We start from the raw sequence: 16,621 nt of genomic DNA, 5'->3' as shown, positions 1-16,621 counted from the left end.
GGAGCCGAGGGCCCCGCCCCCAGAGCCGCAGCCCCCGCGCGCGATTGGCCAGGGCCCGCGCGAGGGCGCCGCGCCGCGACCGGCCGGGGCGGGGCCGCAGTGAGCCGCTGTCATGGCGGAGCTGACCGAGGCGCTGCTCTCCGTTTTGCCGTCCATCCGGGTGCCCAAAGCCGGCGACCGAGTCCACAAAGACGAGTGCGCCTTTTCCTTTGACACGCCGGTAAGCGCTTCCCGCCGCCGCCGAGCCCGGTTGGCCCGGGATGCTCCCCACCCCGGCCCCAGCTCCGGCCCGCTCTGGGGCCGCCCGCCTGGGCGCACCCCGCGCGGGGGGTGATGGGGATTGTAGTTCGCCAGCGCGCCGGGCCGGCGGTGTGATGGGGCCGCGGGACTACATCCCCCAGCATGCCCCGCGGCGCGCCCCTCCCGCCCGCGGCGCGCCGGGCGCTGTAGTCCCCGCGTGGGCGTGGGCAGCGCGATCGCCCCGCTCGGCGCCCCCCGGCCCCGCGGCTCGGGGGCTGCCCCCGGGGGTCCCGCCGCCGCCGCCGGACCGGGCACTCAGGCACCCGGCGGGGGAGGAGACCGGGCCGGGGGTCCCGCCCTGGGCTGCCCCGGCGGCCGCACCGCGTGGCGTGGCGAGGGGCGAGGCTGTGCTGTGTCATTAAGATGGCAGTGGTCCCTTCCCCGGCGTCCCTGCTCCGCCCTCCCGGGCCCCGGCGGACCGGGGCGGTGCGAAGGGGACTCTCTTGGTGGCCTCTACCCCAGCCCACTAGAAGAAAGGGGCTGGCGGCTGGAAAATATGGGTCCTTCGGGGAAGCAGCACGCAGCAACCTGGCCCTTTTTCCCTCCCCGAGCCTCACGGAGATGCTTGTCCCTGTGCTCCCCGCGCTGTCCCAGCTGCCTGGTGCTGGGAAGCAGGCTGAGCGCTGCCTAATTGTTTCCCTCTGTTTCCAGCCTCTGCATTTAGACAGGCTGAGAGAGTTGGGGTTGTTCACCCTGGAGAAGAGAAGGCTCCGAGGAGACCTTTTAATGACCTGCCAGTACATGAAGGGACTACGGGAAAGCTGGGGAGGGACTGTTCACAAAGGCTTGTGGTGACAGGACTAGGGGCAATGGGTATAAACTGGAGAGAGGCACATTTAGAGTAGGCATAAGGATGAATTTCTTCACTATGAGATTGGTGAGACATTGGAACAGGTTGCCCAGGGAACTTGTGGCTGCCCCATCTCTGGGGGTGTTCAAGGCCAGGTTGGATGGGCAGCCTGATCCCAGTGGGAGGTGTCCCTGCCTGTGGAAGGGGGTTGAAACTGGATGATCTTTAGGGTCCCTTCCAGCCCAGCTATTCTATGATTCTATGATTTGGATCCCTTGCCTCTTTCATGTAAAAAGAGTTTCTTTGCTGAATGAGCATGGTGTTTTCCAGGTGCTTCTGGATTGGGGAATGCTCATTCTGTGTCTTTCGGTGCCACTCATAAGCTTTCGAGTGCAGCAGAAAAAATCAACAGGGATCTGTTAACCTCCCTCACACTGTAGTTTGGCAGCATTCCTTATGGCAGTGGGAATTATGCTTTCAGACAGGATGCTACAGTTTTGTTGGTTAGGATTGTACCATGCTCTGAGCTTGTAAAGTGTGCCTTACGAGCTTTTTGCAAGATAAGCTTCTGAGGAAGCTCAGGCTTTCTGAATTAGTAGCATCCTGCCATAAATGAACAAGCAAACAGGTTCTTGGATATGTCATCTTGACAGGAGTAGTACCTGTTCTTCTGGGATGGCCACGCTAGGGCTTGCTGTCTTATTTTCTAACTGAGTGGCAGGTTTGTAGGAATGAGCTGTCACCATTACTTGATGAATAGTGTTCCTAGAAGTAATCTGGGCCTGTCCTAGCAGCTGGAATGGAATTCTTTACCTCCTCCCTTCAGTTTTTATTTCTCCTTCTTTCCAGGAGTCAGATGGCGGCTTGTATATCTGCATGAACACATTCCTGGGCTTTGGGAAGCAGTATGTGGAAAAGCACTATCAGAAAACAGGCCAGCGGGTCTACCTGCACCTCAAAAGAACACGTAAACCGGTAAAAATAAAAATAAATGCAGTCAAACTTATTCTAAAATTGGGAGCTGGGCTACATCTCTATTCAATCAGATACAGAGTTTTCTTTCCTCAAGTATAGTTCATGTTTTTCTTGGTGAATTGAAGTACAACAGCTCTTTAGCTCTGCTCATGTTGAACACCCATGCTCGTTCTGCCTGGCCTCTTTCTGTTTTTGCAGTACCTTAATTTCACTCCTTAGGGCTTGCCACAGCTCACCTGTCCCACTAACTCTATTCCCCTATTGCTTCTCAACAAAACAGAAGGAAGAAGACTCCAACTCCAGTGCTGGGGACCCTCCAAGGAAGAAACCAACTCGCTTGGCTATTGGTAAGAGAGCGTTTGTGTGCGATATCGTCCTTGTTATTTTCTACCAGTCCTTTGGAGCTACCTGGCTTCACGACATGTCACTTTTGCCATTTCTCTTCTGGGCTAGTTGAAGCTGCTCTCCCCGACCGTATTCGAACTTTCTGTTTTCCAGTGTATCTTAGCTGGGTAGTTTCTGCAAATCAGTTGTCGAGGTGGTAGGTTTGTGCTGTTTTCAGAATTGCATCGTGTTCTCTGTGGATAAATATGTTGTACATCCTCTCTTAACTCTCTGTGTCTGACTGAGCTTTTTGTAGGTATAGCCAGCGTGAGGCTGTTGCTTAATGTGGATGTGTCTGTATTATATGAATATGTGGGGCTGGAGTAAGTCTGAGACAAAGTAAGTTTGAAGTTGCTGAGAGGAAAACTACTTCTTAACGGTCTCACTTATCAAACTGGATGGATGAGGTAGAAATTACTGGTAAATGCTGTATTAACATTTCGGGCTTGATAGTTCTTTGGAATACAAGGCTGATACTTGAGGAAATACATGTGAACATTAAAATATAAATAAATGAGCCCTTTTTTGGAACACCAGCCCTGTTCTTCCGTTACTCCCTTGCACTGTCTGCAAAGGCTGTCATGGCAATCGGTGGTTTGGAGCAGTCTCGATTAGGAATTTCTGAACCATTGTGGAGACCTGTGAAGCAGAGGATAAGAACATATTTTAGCGGTAACAAGTTCTTGGCTTGCTGGAACCTGACCACGAGAGGGAAATCCTGAACCTGAACCATGCACGTCTTGCTTTTTGCTCACTTTTCCCCTGTGCCATGGTGGAGCAGGCAGCTGGCGACTCCACTGCTGCCAGAACACAAAGACCAACACTGAGACTTTCAGCTACTCCATGTTTTTATGAGGAGGTGAATGGAGTCCCAAAGGTCACTTCTAGCCAAATTGAGACTAGAATCTACATTTTTTCAGACAGCTGTGCTTTTATCTATATACTTATGTTGCTTTTGGAGAGATGAGACCCAGTTTGCACTACGAGTTATTTCTGCGTCCTCAGTCCTACAAAGGTCTTGAGGCAAGTGTAGTCAGTGGCTCAGCAAACAGCTGCCTGTGATTACAGCTTAGGCATGAGTGAAGCAGGAGAAAATAAAAAGAATGTATTAGCCCTGTGAAGCAGTGATTTTAAATCCAGGAGAGATATTTTTGTCCTCTTTTTTTAGCTAAACAGTGGTGATTTAGCTAATCCTGACGTGAGATTTTTTAAACACTAGAAAGATGTAGGAGGTTCAATTAAGCACACAAGGGGTCCTCACCAGTCTGTTTTGGTTAGTTTAGAGTTCAGTGACTGTGTAGTACCCTGAGGGACTATGTGTTGCTTTGCTCTATGAAGTGATGACAAGAGATCTCTCTGGCATGTGCTGAAGAGGCACAGAAGAGGATTATCTGGGCATGTTGTTGCATGGTGCTAGTGACTCTTTTCAGGTATTTCCATATGCTGCATCTGCATTCATACAGGGCAGCTTTTGCATAATCTAAAAATCGTAGGTACCTGGGGACAGAGTGACTGGAGATTTCATGGGAACCAGGAATTTTTGTCAATAATGATTTAACCAGATGCAGTAGTGGTTCTCAGAACTGTGTCCCACACAGGATTCTTGAGGCAGAAGCACTCAACAGCAAAAACTCATATTCCCGTCACAGATCTGTTGCAGTCACAGTGTGCTGTTTTTAAAGAAATAAAGAAAATTAAGTTAAATAAAACACATAGGAGGTTAAGACTTCTTGTAGTAAGCAATGTATCTTCTGCCTGCTGCCTTCTGGGATGTAAAGTGCAAATGCTTGGAGAACAGGAAAGGCCAAGTTTTTTCCTGAGTGCCTGCATAAGTCAGAAACTGTTCCCTCCATTGCAGATGTTACTTATTGGTGACCATCCACTGTGTCAAGACCATGACTTGACAACTGGCAAAGAACCTGTTACGTATGGAAGTCCCATTTCTGTTGCAGCCACTGGAAAGCATGGCTAGATAGGCAAGAGCAACAACTAGTACTGTGCCTTTCCTGAGACTTTCTGTAATTCTGGATTTTCTGGTTCCAGAGAAACTCCTGGTTCTTGCTTAAGTTCAGGACTCTGAACTGTCCTTCCTGGAAGAAGCAGAGACAGGCTCCTTAAGTACTAGTAGACTAGACCTTTGCATATGCTAATATAACCTCTTCATGCTCATCTCCATCCATCATCAGTGAAGGACAAACTGCAGTGCTTTGTCATGGGACCTGTTCTGGCCACTGACCCTAGCACAGGTCATCTTATTTTCTGTTTGTAGTCAGGGTCTGGAGATTCCTTCTAAGCATCTGTAAAGAGAACTGGGGAAAGCAAACCTTTTGTTTGCTTATGTTTGCTTCTGTGAAGTCCACACCTCCAGCAGAAACTTTGAGATCCAGAAATGGAAGAAAGGCTGTGGATTGATCCTAGAGCTTTGCCTTAGTCATGGTGCCTTGTTTTGTGTAAGCTGTGGGCAAAGAGGCCTCAGAAGCTGTTTAGTTTTACCTGCTACTACAATATTTTTTCTCCCTGTAGGTGTAGAAGGTGGATTTGACATCACAGAGGAAAAGTTTGAGTATGATGAAGATGTAAAAATAGTCATTTTGCCAGAACATTTGGATATTCCTCGTGATGGGCTGGAGGGACTACCAGACATGGTCAGAGACAGGGTATGTTTGGGTGGAGCGTTGTGTTTTCCATTGGTGAGGAGGAAACACACCATTAGAGAGAAGGAGCTGTCCCTTAAAAGGGATCCTGCAGAGCTGCTGTGAACTTTCAGCTTGGGTTAAGCAGGATTGTTCTGCCCTTACACAATGTTTTATATCATGGAGCCCTGGCTTCTGGCTGAGGCTCCTCAACGCTGTCCTAGCACAACTGACTTGCCAATCAACTTGACGAATGACTGAGCCGAAATATGGAGTGTTGTGGCACTGGAAGCTTCCCTCCTTGTGCCCTTCACTTTTTTTCCTGCTGTCCTAATTCCAGATTGCCAGTGCAGTTGAGGCCATCCTGACAGCAGATTCAGCCTCGCGGAAGCAGGAGGTGCAGGCTTGGGATGGGGAGGTTCGGCGTGTATCCAAACATGCTTTTTCCCTGCACCAACTTCAGAACGATGTCCGCATCCCGCCGTGGTGAGCATAGTACTGAAATTGGCTGTTTCGCTCTGTATCCCAGACCCACCCCCATCACCTTCTCCTGTCCTGCACCACAGCAGCAGATGAGACTTATTTTGTGAGTCTCTGAGCGTGCCTTCTCGTAGTAAATTCAGGGGAAACGGCAAGCTAAGGTGTTTCAGGATGCTTGGTGTTCTGAAGTAAAAGATTAATGAGATTGCTTATACTGTGGTCAGTGGGTAGTAATGGTGAGAGCTTGGGAGGTAGAACCTAAAGGTTTTCACCCTAATCTCTTTTTCTCTGTTCCTTGTCGACAGTGGCTGGAAGTGCAGCAAGTGTGACATGAGGGAGAATCTGTGGCTGAACATGACTGATGGAGCCATCCTCTGTGGTCGGCGCTATTTCGATGGCAGTGGTGGCAACAATCATGCGGTCGAGCATTACCGGGAAACTGGCTACCCACTGGCTGTGAAACTGGGAACAATTACTCCTGATGGGGCTGGTGAGAAGGGGGACGCATCTATAACCCTGACGGTTATAGGTGCCAGGCACCACTCAGGCTGACTGGGGTCTCTGACAAGGCAAGTCAGAGAGTGTTTCCAGGAATCAGTCTGGTGTTGCCTATCTTATGACCTGGAACATGCAGTGTCATCTTATTGTGGACTTTCCCAGTCTCACCTGCTTCCTGTGGCAGGCAAAGAACCAGCTGATAAAATCCTGCCTTCCTCCTCCCCTCTCATGTAATTTGAGGGGTCTAGAATAGTTCTCCAGGTTGCCATCTTTTATTCTGCAACAGGATGTTTATCAAAGAATTTTGTATCCGAAGCCTGAGCAGAGAGTATAGAATCATAGAATCATTAGGTTGGAAAAGACCTCAGAGATCATCAATTCCAACCGTACCTGCCCACTCTGATATCATGTCCCAAATAACTCAACTGTGCCCAAGTTACAGCACAGTAGCACACTTTCCTCACTCCAGGCATACAGATACCTCTATTCCTTGATCAGGGACATACTTGTTTGTCTTGTCACACGTTTTGAAGGAACCTCAATATTCTGTCATGCTGCTCTCCTGAGAAAGGAGAGAAACCTCAGCTGCCCAGGTTCTCAAAACTCCCAGTTCTGAGCCCTCTGTTCTCTTCATCCAGCAGTGAATTTTAGCACTCAGGCTGTTATAAGCCTTTTCTTTTCCTCTGTGTTCCTGCATAGATGTCTACTCCTATGACGAGGATGACATGGTGTTGGATCCCAACCTGGCAGAACACCTTGCTCACTTTGGAATCGACATGCTCAAGATGCAGAAGGTGAGGCCGGGGGTTGTCTCCATAGGCAGAATGGGAGAGAAGCAACTTTTGCGTTTTTTTAGCTGAATGTTAGTTTTCTGTGGCTGTGTAGAACCATTCCTGGTCAAGAAGCCCTGGTTTTTGTTAGGCAGAGTGTTGCCTCATCTGCCCCTCTTCATTTGTTGCCTTTTTCCCTTTTCCCTTTTCTTCCCTGTCGCTCAGGCTTATTTCCTTGGGGTTTTGTGTCAGTGCTGTGGTCCGGGAGATTCCCAGGCTCTGAGCTTTGCTCTCTAGATTCAGTGTTAGTGTGTGATTTCCATTGCCCTTTGTGAGGGGTGGTTTGGATTTCTCCCATGTTTCTTATCATTCCTCTTTCTGTCCCAGGTATTCAGATATTTGAAAACAATTCTTGTATCTTCCTCCTTTTCTAATGTAATAAACTAGAATGCATTAGGCTCTGTATTTCTCTACAGCATTACCCTTTTCGCACTTCTGATGTTGCCTTGAATCTTCTTTGAGGGTTTTTCCTGTTCTTTGCCTTCTCAGACAGACAAGACAATGACAGAACTGGAAATAGACATGAACCAGCGCATTGGGGAGTGGGAGCTCATCCAGGAGTCTGGCGTGCAGCTCAAGCCCCTCTATGGGCCTGGGTACACTGGTATCCGTAACCTGGGCAACAGCTGCTACCTCAATTCTGTGATGCAGGTGCTGTTCAGTATCCCAGACTTCCAGAGAAAGTAAGTGAGCTTAATCGCTCCTTTTCATTGGCCTGGGATCAGTACAAAGGTCTCCTAGAGCTGGGAGTTTCTGTTGCAGTAGTTGCACTCAGAACTGTGTCTTTACTAGGTGAACTTATGTGTCCTTTAGACTTCTCTGTTTTGCTTTGCAGGTATGTGGACAAGCTGGAGAAGATATTCCAAAGTGCACCTGCGGACCCCACACAGGACTTCAGCACGCAAGTGTACGTAGAGTTTTGGTGAGAGCAGGAAGGCTGAGGCTGCCTAGGCGCATCTCCTCTGTGCTGCACAGTATAAGTTGCTGCAGGTTCTCCCTCAAGCCTCGCTTGTCTGTTTTCGTATCCATCCCCAGAGACACTGATCCTCAGTGATCGATAAGGATCTAAGCCAAGAAAGTTCAGCTAAATGCCCTCGGTGGAGAGGACAGAGTGCCCCTCAGTGTTCATGACAGCCTCTTAAATGTCTTATCTGGGGGACGCAGTACCATCTGTCACCACGGGGGAATTTCTGGAAGGCACATGCTGTCTGTGTAACAGCAAAAAGGTGTTTGCTCTCTGCAGCAGAGGGAGATGGCTAAGAGCAAAGAAATACACAGATCTAGGCAACTTTGTTCTCAGTGAATAATTTAGTATAGAATAGAATCATAGAATGTTTTGGGTCAGAAGGGACCTTAAAGATCATCCAGTTCCAACCCCTCTGCTATGGGCAGGGACACCTCCCACTGGATCAGGCTGCCCAAGGCCCCATCCAACCTGGCCTTGAACATCTCCAGGGATGGGGCAGCCACAGCTTCCCTGGGCAACCTGTGCCAGGGCCTCACCACCCTCATGGTGAAGAAATTCTGCCTTATGTCTAGTCTAAATCTTCCCCTCTCCTATTTAAAGCCATTCCCCCTCATCCTATCCCTACAAGCCTATGTAAACAGTCCCTCCCCAGCTTTCCTGTAGCCCCTTTAGCTACTGGATGATCACTATAAGGTCTTTTCAGAGCCTTCTCTTCTCCAGGCTGAACAACCCCAACTCTCTCAGCCTGTCCTCATATGGGAGGTGCTCCAGCCCTCTGATCATCCTTGTAGTCCTCCTCTGGACCCGTTCCAACGGTTCCATATCCTTGCCAGCAGGTCGAGGGAGGTGATTCTGCCCCTCTATTCCTCTCTTGTGAGATCTCATCTGGAGGATTGTCTTGAGTTCTGGAATCTTCAACGTAAGAAGGATATAGAGCTGTTGGAACAGGTCCAGAGGAGGGCTGCAATTATGATCCGAGGGCTGGAGCACCTTCCCTATGAGGACAAGCTGAGAGAGTTGGGGTTGTTCAGCCTGGAGAAGGCTCTGAGGAGGTCTTATAGCGACCTTCCAGTACCTGAAAGGAGCCTACAAGAAAGCTGGAGAGGGACTATTCATAAAAGCTTGTGGTGATAGGACAAGGGGGAACGGATATGAGCTGGACAGGGGCAGATTTAGACTAAACAGTAGGAAAAATTTCTTCACCATGAGAGTAGTGAGGCCCTGGAACAGCTTGCCAAGGGAACTTGTGGCTGCCCCATCCCTGCAAGTGTTTAAGGCCAGGTTGGATGGGGCCTTGGGTGACCTGATCTAGTGGAATGTGCCTGCCCATGGCAGGGGGGATGGAACTGGATGATCTTTATGGTCCTTTTCAGACCAAACTATTCTATGATGCTATTCTATGATTCTTATGTTGAGGATTCCAGAACTGGACACAATGCTCCAGGTGAGGTCTCATAAGAGAGGAACAGAGGGGCAGAACCACCTCCCTCACCCTGCTGGCCACGCTTCTTTTGATGCAGCCCAAGACATGTTTGGCATTCTGGGCTTCGAGCACACATTGCTGGCTCATGTCAAGCTTCTCATCAACCAGCACCCCCAAGACCTTCTCTGCAGGGCTGCTCCCAGTCACATCATCCCCCATCCTGTATTGAAACCACAGATTATATATGCTTAAAGAGGCTTTCTGCAAGAGGAATTGTGTGAGCAATAGCAAGAGAATAAACAGAAGGAAGATGAGTTTTGGAGAGGGTCTTGCATTTGAAATAGATTAATTCCCTGCTACATCTGCTCTAAATCAGCCAAGCAGTGTTTGGAAGTTTTGGGTAATTTGTTTTGGTAAGTATTTGGAGGAATAAAAGGTGGTGTTTGTAGAAAGGAGTTCAGCAGTAAGGGAGGATCCTAAATTTGGTCAACCTGAGGTGAGGTGTTCACTGAGGAGAGGATTAAGTTGAGACAGCCAGAAAGACTTCTGCTTGGGCAAAGGGAGGATTCTGTAGGGTCTGGTTTTAAACAAATAGCAAGAGTGATTGGGGGAGACTGCAGTGAAGTGGAATAGTAGGAGAGTCTTGAGCACAGGGAGGAAACTGCCGAACATTACTTTTGTCTATCAGGTGTGTCATGCAGTTATTCTTGATCTTTCCCCTTGAAAAATGTGATTGGTCTGCTCACAGCAATGCTATTTCTGCCTCAGACAATTTCACTCTGTCCTGTTGTCTCCCGCACAGTCAGTTAGATAAGCTGCAACTTTACCCATGTCAGGCTGCAGCTTAGTTTGGCTCTCAGGTGGCGGCTGTGTGGCTCAGCATCAGCTGCTCTTCTGCAGCAAAAGGAAGCTGTTCCTTCATGCTCTCCCCACCATAAGGGCAGTGGTTGAGATTGCTGCCCAGAGGTCCAAGTAACTTTCAAGGCAATGCTGTCTTAGGGGACAGGAGAGCAGACCCACGCAAGATGGTCTTGGCTGGTGCAGCAGAGAGCACTGACCTCTGAGAGACTGACACTCCGTAGCAGTGTTAAAGCTGGATAAGGTCGATGTGGTTCCTGGAGTATGTGGGATTGTATAACTCTTTTTGACACTAATGGTGACTCCTTTGTCATTCCAGAGCCAAACTGGGCCATGGACTGCTATCTGGGGAGTATTCAAAGCCGGCTTCTGCAGATGGGGAGCAGCAGCCTGATCAGAAGGTGAGACGTGGATGCGGCATCCTCACAATGCGTGTGTTGCGTGAGTCCTTGTGTATGTTACATGGGGATGGAGAGAGAACCCTTTCTGAAGACAAGTCCTGAGGGTCTTTCCAGGGCCCTCTCACTGAAGGAAAACATGGCTAAGGGTTGAGTGCTACTTGCCAGGACACGTGCTTGGCAAATTATGACCACTTTCCTCTTCCACCGTGTTGTTTGCAGGGTATGCAGAATGGCATTGCTCCACGCATGTTTAAATCCCTCATTGGAAAGGGACACCCAGAATTTTCCACTAACCGACAGCAGGACGCCCAGGAATTCTTTCTGCACTTCATCAACATGGTGGAGGTAATTGTTGACTCATGGAAAATTGGCTGTCAAATCCTGGAAAAGCCCAGCTCTGTTTTCTTCCCACAGCGGGGGGGTGAGGAGTGGAGGTGAGAAGCTGGCAATCCGAGCAAAGAGAGGGAGGGATCCCAGGGAAATGGGCCAGCCAGCACCTGCGGGAGCAAGGGAGGAGAAACTTCTGGTCATATTTTCAGGACTGATTCCTTGGAGGAATCTCTGTTGCGAATGGCACAACTGGAGATGCAAATTGTCTTCTTTAGGAGTAGGAACAGCATGGTTTCCTAGGATACAGAAGATGATTCTAGTTCCTCTTTGCTGCCTTTTCTAGTGGACTGGGTACAGAAGTAAATACTCTTTAGCCATGTCCTGTGTGGAACCCCTGCTACTGCAAGTGTTTATTTCTGCTGTTCTGATGTTACATCTGTCCTTCTAATCTCTCCTTCTTCAGAGGAACTGCCGCAGCTCAGAGAACCCGAATGAGGTCTTCCGTTTCCTGGTGGAAGAGAAGCTGAAGTGCCTGGCCACAGAAAAGGTGAAATATACCCAGCGTGTGGACTATATCATGCAGCTGCCCGTGCCCATGGATGCTGCACTCAACAAAGGTCAGTAGCGTGCCAAGGCCAGAGCGGTGGCAAACATTATGTTTGGATGTTGTGCTTTTATTACAGAACTCTTTAAATGAGAAAGGGACTTTTTCAAGGAGAGACTTGATTCCTCTGCTTTATTCTCTAGATGAACTACTGGAATATGAGGAGAAGAAGCGGCAGGCAGAGGAGGAGAAGCAGCCGCTGCCTGAGCTGGTGCGAGCCAAGGTGCCTTTCAGCTCCTGCCTAGAGGCCTATGGAGCTCCAGAGCAGGTGGATGATTTCTGGAGCACAGCCTTGCAGGCCAAGTCTGTGGCTCTCAAGTGAGTGTGTGCAAGTTACCAGCTGGGCTGTAACAAACTGGCAATAGCTGTGTCTTTGGGGATTTCTTTTACTTGTTTGGGGAAACAGTGTTACCAAAGCTTTGTAGCCCTCCAAACCTTGGACCCTTAGAACCTTGAAGCAGAGGGGGAACTGGTGGTGGAGCAACTGCCCCCAAGGGATTACAGTGGGCAGAACAGCAGTGAGATCTTTACCATCAGATTTCAGTTGCTGAGGGGCTATGAAAATACAGTGATGTTCCAGAAAACTAAAGCTTTGCTCTAAAATCAGTACTAACAATATGGCAACACTAGTCTTGCTTGGCCTCTAAAATGTCTTCAGAGGAAGCTTTTAAGCCACTAAAATTTGAGTGAAACACTGAGCGTAACTGACACATGAGTTGCTTTATGGAATGTGCACTTAAATGCTGATAGCAAGGTTTGAAAAAGCTTTCATTTGTCTCACTGCTAAAGACATCATCTGAGAAGATGACAAACTTAGGCTGCTTCCTGCTGTGGTGCTACTGACTATTATTCTGCAATGACAGAGTAGTCCTCAAAGAATTGGAAATGTTTTTCTAATGATTATTCTATTATTAAGCAATAGCTGCTATAAACAGTAATGCAAACACATTGAAAAGTAACATTTTGTTTTCCTTTTAAGTAGTGGGTTGTGTTCAAACGCTTTGTAAGAATTAGCACTGAACATATACCATTGCTTAAATTAGTTTGGTGGTATGTTACAATTATCCTCCGATAATAAGTATCTGTCTTTATCACTGCTCCTCCCTTCATAAACATTCCTCTCTGTTTCATAGATTCCAGACACCTTCTCTCTCAAACTGTTTAACTAAATAATGTTCAATCAAATTCAATTAGCTTAAAATTCACTACTTCTGTTTTGCATCCTGAAAGCCTGTCAGTTCCTGCAGCTGTATCTGCCAGTTTATTAAAAGATGTTATTTCCTTTACACTCCTTAAGGGTTAGGCTTCTAATTAAATACTGAAATCTGAGGAGGCTTGTAAAATACAGGACTGGAAGGTAGAGAACATGTGGTATTTTTCCTTGTCCTCCAAGGTTTTGTAAAAACCACATTCCATCTTATTTGGTCAGAGCATCTGCTTTAGAAATGGCTCCATGTCTAGAGGAGCTTTAAGCTCGGCACTGGAGAGCTGCACAGATACGTATATCCCACCCTTAGGACGTGCCTCCACCCTACTCTGATCTCTTGAATCAACTAGATGCCTTTGGTCATTGGTGATACAGTACTTACAAGTGTTATTTGTCTCTTTCAGAACAACACGGTTCGCCTCTTTCCCAGATTATCTGGTGATCCAGATCAAGAAATTCACTTTCGGTCTGGACTGGGTGCCCAAAAAGCTTGGTAAGAAGGATGAGAAGTACAGAGCATATGGGTATTGGGTGTCATATGTGGATATGGTGGTCGTTACTGCAAAGTAACAACCCCAAAAGGTGCTGCAGAGGGTAGCGTATTGCATCTCCAGGGGCTTAGCCTTCTAGATCTCCCAACCAAGTCCCTTGTTTCTGCCCCTGTGCGAGGCTGAGCAAGACTGTATCTTGCAGATGTCTCCATTGAAATGCCAGAGGAGCTGGATATCTCTGCACTGCAAGGAACTGGGCTGCAAGATGGGGAAGAAGAAATGCCAGACATCGCACCTCCGCTGGTGACACCAGACGAGCCCAAAGGTAGCCTGGGGTTCTATGGCAACGAAGACGACGACTCCTTCTGCTCCCCTCACTTCTCCTCTCCGACATGTTAGTGATTCTCCTCCTCTTTTCCTGATGCCTGACTCATTACCTTGCTCTCCTTGTCTTGTCTCCCATTCTAGTGGTTTCCACTTGCTCAGACTTTCCCTGTCCCTCTGTCAGCAAATGCCAGCTGCCTTCCTTGCATGCCTGTTACGCAAGGGCATTATGCAAGGGAGTTTGCCGGTTCCTGTGCTGTGGAAGGTGGGGAGGTGGCATGCCTAGTTCACTAAGAGGGGGCAGAGCTGGGGTTTATACGAGATCTACCTGGCTGAGGTATTTTATTTTCACAAACCACAGTGGGAGGCGGGATTTGGAGGGTTAAGGAAGAGCCAGTGCTCGTGAGTTCATGAGTTGAATCCTTCTGTCCCCTGGAGTGCCTCTGTGTGCCACCTTTCTTATTCAGAAGAAAGGTGGCAAAGAATGAGAAGAGCAGAGAGGCAGAACTTGTGCTAAACAAAGCCAGAAGATGGTGGCTTGGGAGCCTGTGTGACAGAAAACGCATCAGGCAGGGCTGGGTGGGAGTGGGTGGCTCTAATCTTTGTCTTCCTGCAGCACCCATGTTGGATGAGTCCGTGATTATCCAGCTAGTGGAGATGGGCTTTCCCATGGATGCCTGCCGCAAAGCCGTGTATTACACAGGGAACAGTGGGGTTGAGGCTGCCATGAACTGGGTCATGTCACATATGGATGATCCAGGTAGGAGGCCCCATGGCTGTGGTGAAGCTTATTGTTGCTGGGTCCTTGTACTTCCTGTCCCTCTACAGCAGTGGAAAACTGGTGTAGTTGGAACCTCAGACAGATCTCTCCAAAAGGGGTAAAAACTGCTCTGAGCTGTGTTCTGTTTTCTGCTGCAGACTTTGCTAATCCATTAGTTCTCCCGGGATCCAGTGGACCAGGGTCAACTATTGCCTGCCCAGACCCTCCTTCAGAAGACAGTGTGGCCACCATTGTCTCCATGGGCTTCTCCCGGGACCAAGCTATGAAAGCGCTTAGAGCCACGGTGAGAGGCGTGGGTGACACCAGACTGAAAGGAGGTTCTCAGGAACAGACATTCCCAAGTTCACAGTCTTCTCTTCTTCCTTCTAGAACAACAGTTTGGAGCGCGCTGTGGATTGGATCTTTAGTCACATTGATGACCTTGATGCAGAAGCTGCTATGGATATCTCAGAGGGGCGCTCGGCAGCGGAGTCCATCTCTGAATCTGTCCCTGTGGGTCCTAAAGTGCGCGATGGGCCTGGAAGTGAGTTCTGAGCAGTAGGAAAGTGGATTTGGGGGTGCAAATCCACCTAAACCATGCATTATCACAGCTTCCAGCAGCAGCCACAGAGCTGGTCTGGTTGTTGACATGGAAGCAGGGAGGAAGAGGAGAAGGATGACAGTGAAAGGTCTTGACCTTTTAGGCTGGGGATTTCTGGGACCCAGTGAGAGAGGCAGAGCAAGTGAAAGGCAGCAAGGGCTGTGCTGCTTTCTCCCAGTCACCCCAGGAGGCTTTCCTGCTCTTCAGGCTTCCATTTTAAAAACAGTTTCCAGTCTCTAGGCAGAATTTGTGCCAGTGCTGCTAGTCTGCTGCAAAGGGAGAGGGAATCCCTGCCATTACCTGCCCAGCACCCATGGACCAAAGAATTAATTGGCAGGGAAGAAGGCTTAAATGGAGGTTACCATCTCCTATTTACTTGCACATTTGGTCTTAAACCCACTCACAGTCACCCCTGACTGGGGCCCAATTCTAAATCATTACCCAACAGAGGCTCCTTCTGGGATCTTTTTCTAGAGAGGGCCTTGCACAGGGTATTTCAGAGTAAGCTGCCTTTTCTCTCACTCTGATCGCTCCTCTGTTCCCTCCTCCTCTCAAGAATATCAGCTGTTTGCCTTCATCAGCCACATGGGCACTTCGACTATGTGTGGACACTACGTCTGTCATATCAAGAAAGATGGCAGGTAAGAGGGATCGGCACGATGTAAAGGGCCTCTGTGATACAGCCTTAAATCACTGTCCTCCCCGTTTCTTCAGAGGCCTTGAGGGGATTACAGCAGCTTCCAGTACTCAACGGGGTTGCAGGATTGCTGGGAGGGGCTTTTTATCAGGGAGTGCAGGGATAGGATGAGGGGGAACAGTTTTAAGCTGAAAGAGGGAAGATGGAGATGAGGTCTTAGGAGGAAATGTTTTCCTTTGAGGGTGGGGAGACACTGGGTTGCCCAGAGAAGTGGTGTCTGCCCCGTCCCTGGAGGTGGTCAAGGCCAGGTTGGATGAGGCTTTGAGGAGGCTGATACAGGGGCAAGTGTCCAGATCTTTAAGGTCCCTTCCAACCCAAACTCTCCTGTGATTCTAGAGGAGCAGGTGAGGGGAGTCGCGCTGTGTCTTTGCCACAGCCCAGCCTCCCTGTGCTCCCCTTCTGCCCGTTGCAGGTGGGTGATCTACAACGACCAGAAAGTCTGTGCTTCTGAGAAGCCCCCCAAGGACCTGGGCTACATCTACTTCTACCAGCGGATCCCCAGCTAGATCCTCCTCTCGCCGTGGGCGGCGGGGGGGAGAGCGGGCGGAAGGCACAGGGGGGAAGGGGGTGTGGGCAGCCAGGGTGAGCGCAGGGCCCTTCTCTCCTCTTTCCCCACTCGTCCCTTCACGACCTCTTTCTGGAGACCACGCGTGGAGACCAGGAGCCCCCTCACTGCTGGAGCCGGGGCTGGAGCCCCTGCGGACCTGAGCAAAAGGGGGCGGGGGGTGGGAATATCTGTTTCTGTGGGAGATGTCCTCACTGCCCCCTCCCCGGTGACACAGCCCTCGTGCTTTGCTGGCCGGTGGGACGATATCCCCCCTCGCTGTGGGGAAGCGGCGGCGGAGGGGACGTGTGTGTATGTGTGGCTTGTGTAGGGGGGACTCCTGCCGCCCCAGGGGCGAGCCACGAGCAGCGCCCCCCTTCTTGTGTGCCCTTTACATGCCAAAATACACGAGGGACAGTGAATAAAAGTGGGAATGTCCGCCGGCTCCTGTCCGCCCTGTGCAAAGGCCCGCGGGGGGGCGGGAGCCCTGGGAGACGGGAGGGGGCGGGGGCCGATGGGGGCGG

At 49.6% G+C, this 16,621-nt stretch overlaps 1 protein-coding gene across 2 annotated transcripts; it reads left to right on the top strand.

The window, feature by feature from the left end:
• Positions 1–67: 67 nt before the first annotated feature.
• USP5 (ubiquitin specific peptidase 5) lies at positions 68–16,535 on the top strand. 2 transcript variants are annotated; one of them, XM_069865820.1, is made up of 20 exons: positions 68–220; positions 1,940–2,065; positions 2,346–2,412; positions 4,973–5,106; positions 5,423–5,568; positions 5,868–6,052; positions 6,760–6,854; positions 7,380–7,573; positions 7,726–7,797; positions 10,458–10,539; positions 10,759–10,884; positions 11,333–11,486; positions 11,617–11,791; positions 13,085–13,173; positions 13,374–13,496; positions 14,112–14,255; positions 14,414–14,559; positions 14,646–14,799; positions 15,413–15,497; positions 15,966–16,535. In XM_069865820.1, the coding sequence occupies exons 1-20, from the start codon at positions 113–115 to the stop codon at positions 16,057–16,059; spliced, it is 2,499 nt and encodes an 832-aa protein (XP_069721921.1). In that variant the 5' UTR covers positions 68–112; the 3' UTR covers positions 16,060–16,535. The 2 variants fall into 2 exon arrangements, with proteins under 2 accessions (XP_069721921.1, XP_069721910.1); XM_069865809.1 differs by having other exon boundaries at positions 13,374–13,565.
• Positions 16,536–16,621: the final 86 nt, after the last annotated feature.

Source organism: Phaenicophaeus curvirostris, chromosome 1 (assembly GCF_032191515.1).
Source record: "Phaenicophaeus curvirostris isolate KB17595 chromosome 1, BPBGC_Pcur_1.0, whole genome shotgun sequence".
Lineage (NCBI taxonomy): Eukaryota > Metazoa > Chordata > Aves > Cuculiformes > Cuculidae > Phaenicophaeus > Phaenicophaeus curvirostris.
The sequence above is the reverse complement of the archived record's forward strand: the minus strand, read 5'-3'. Positions and strand labels throughout refer to the sequence as shown.